The sequence below is a fragment of the Macrobrachium nipponense genome, chromosome 5 (assembly GCF_015104395.2).
Source record: "Macrobrachium nipponense isolate FS-2020 chromosome 5, ASM1510439v2, whole genome shotgun sequence".
Taxonomy (NCBI): Eukaryota; Metazoa; Arthropoda; class Malacostraca; order Decapoda; family Palaemonidae; genus Macrobrachium; species Macrobrachium nipponense.
In genome coordinates, this window is record NC_061107.1 from 48,465,862 (window position 1) to 48,468,174 (window position 2,313).

Consider the following 2,313-nt stretch of genomic DNA (forward strand, 5'->3'; position numbering starts at 1 on the left):
CATTTAAAGAATGTATATGTAATCTAAGTTTGAACTATAAAAATAATTTTTCATCATTATTTTACCAGAAACTGCTTTGTATGAAATCAAAATAGTGCTCCACTTCATTTTATACAAATTTTGCTGTGGAGTTCACTAAAATATTGTGTACTTTGCAAAGTCTTTATTGCTTAGGGTCACACCCCCTCCAGAAAAAGTACAATTATTCTTTTGTGAATCATCAGTCTCATTACTTTATGAGTACGCTCATGTATCTGAAATTTGAAAACCAGCTTTCCAAGATATATATTTTTAAGTAAAATGAGACCCAGGGCCAGTCTTATAAGGGCCAGTCTTATAAAAGCTTAAAAGTATGGTTGAAGAAATGATTGATGGAAATGAAACTGTTGTGTACTGAAATTTTTTTCTTATTAATTTTCTAATATTAATCATAATTTAAATATTCTTTAGATTTGTTGTACAGGAAATTTCTAACCTAATTTTTTTTATAGGTGTTTCTGAAGAAGGTGTTAAAGAAGCTGCTAAAGAATGTATTGACAAGTTGTTGCCACAAAACACTCCAGTCACAGCTGATGTGGAAATGACAAGCGATGGGGTGTATAAGATTGACATTCCTTTTGTTACTGAAACACTAATTGCTGAAGGCCTAGTCAAGGCTGAATAAGTATTAAAATTTTTATATTTTACTTGTTCATTTTCTATTAAAAATAATTATTTAAGTTTTGTCAATTTTTTTTAGAAAAAACATTTAAGTTTGCAAACTTTGAGTACCTACAGATAATAGTATTTTACATGATATTTGGCATTTGCATTGTCAGGATTTATATATGTTGTTTAATGCAAATCTGTACTTACACATGCTGTATAATGTAATACATAAACATTGTGTTATTAGGAAAAATCTTGAATACAAAAGGTTTGGGAATGATGCTGAAAGAATTAGGTTTTGGGCTTCATTCAAGTTACAAGAGAGAACTGTCTCTTCTTGAGAGTGGGAAATTTGCTCATTCTGTAGCTGTTTCTTTATAAAAACAAGTAACAGTATTTAAAAGCTGCAGTAGGAAAAGTATTTTTTGGGATTTATGGGCATCCCACTTACAATATGTCATAAAAAACTTTTGTGAGTTACAGTAATCCATGAGTTGATGTTGTCCGTTGGCTTAAGGGGTTAGCTGTGGGCCTTGAATGCAAATTACTTAGGTGTTTAGCAAAGAGTATGAAACAATAGTTAACTTTTGCAAATTAGTTATGCAGCATACATGTAAAGGAGATTTACATTCTAGGCATGCTGCTGCATTCCTAGATGTGAAACCTGAAGGGTTGATAATTTTCAGAAATATTTTATGGTTTGGTCAGTATTGGTTATGAAACTTCTTTATTCCTCCTGTCTACAGCATTGGATTTGGTGTCATAAGTCGTATTCATTTTCATTGTAGACACCAGATGTAACATTAATTTTCTTTAAAATAACATTTTAAAATATTTCATTGAGAACCAAGATTACATAATTTCTTTTCAAATAGTTCATGGTTACAGGTAAATATTTAATAATAAGTTCAAGAGCTAGGAATTTAATTTGAATTGTATATGACTTTGTGTGTGTGTGTGTGTGTGTGTGGAGGGGTGCTGGCTACAAATATAGACAGCAAATTTAAGGGTAGATTTGTTTGAAGTAAAACACGTAATTGAGGACAGTTGACAGTTTTACCTTTATGTAAAGATGTTTTATCAGTTTCAAGGTACATAATAGTTTTGGATATTCAGAAGGTTAACACAACTTTCTTAACTTTTTTCTATTAATTTTGAAAAGTTGTGTGTATTAATCCAAAATTATTTTTTTGTAGCCCTATATTGTGTCTTAACTGAAGGAGCCGAGACATTTTAAATAGCTGAAATGTTGAAGAAGGGCTTTGATAAATATTATTGATAGATATTATTAAGTCTCCTAACTCTTGAGCTGATTATTAATTATTCACCTGATGGGTATTTAAAAAGTTGATATAAGCAATAAAATGTATGATGCTTATCTTTATTCCTCAGTGAAATAATTTAAGTTTAAATTATAGAGATGAAATATGATGCAGATTTTAAAATACTTGAAAGTACACTGTGAATCCTGTATCTTTTTATATCAAGTTTTTGTTCACAGTCTTATCTGTATCAGTTATATATTCTGGGTTTGCTTCTGAAAGAGCCGTTCTCAAGTTGTCTTTTGGCACAAGCAAATCGTGCTTTCATGTTATGTTAATGGATTTGACTTTCCAATCTTGAAAGTGCACTAGATGACTTCCAGGCATGATTAGGTGTTTGTGC

At 30.5% G+C, this 2,313-nt stretch overlaps 1 protein-coding gene across 1 annotated transcript in view; it reads left to right on the forward strand.

The window, feature by feature from the left end:
- The window catches only part of LOC135215286 (tudor domain-containing protein 1-like), a 219,273-nt gene extending 217,655 nt beyond the window's left edge, over window positions 1-1,618 (forward strand). Inside the window, exon 5 of the mRNA XM_064249830.1 lies at window positions 492-1,618. Coding sequence (XP_064105900.1) covers window positions 492-664 — 173 coding nt within the window. The 3' untranslated portion in view covers window positions 665-1,618. The remainder of the gene's footprint in view (window positions 1-491) is intronic.
- The last annotated feature ends 695 nt before the right edge of the window (window positions 1,619-2,313 follow it).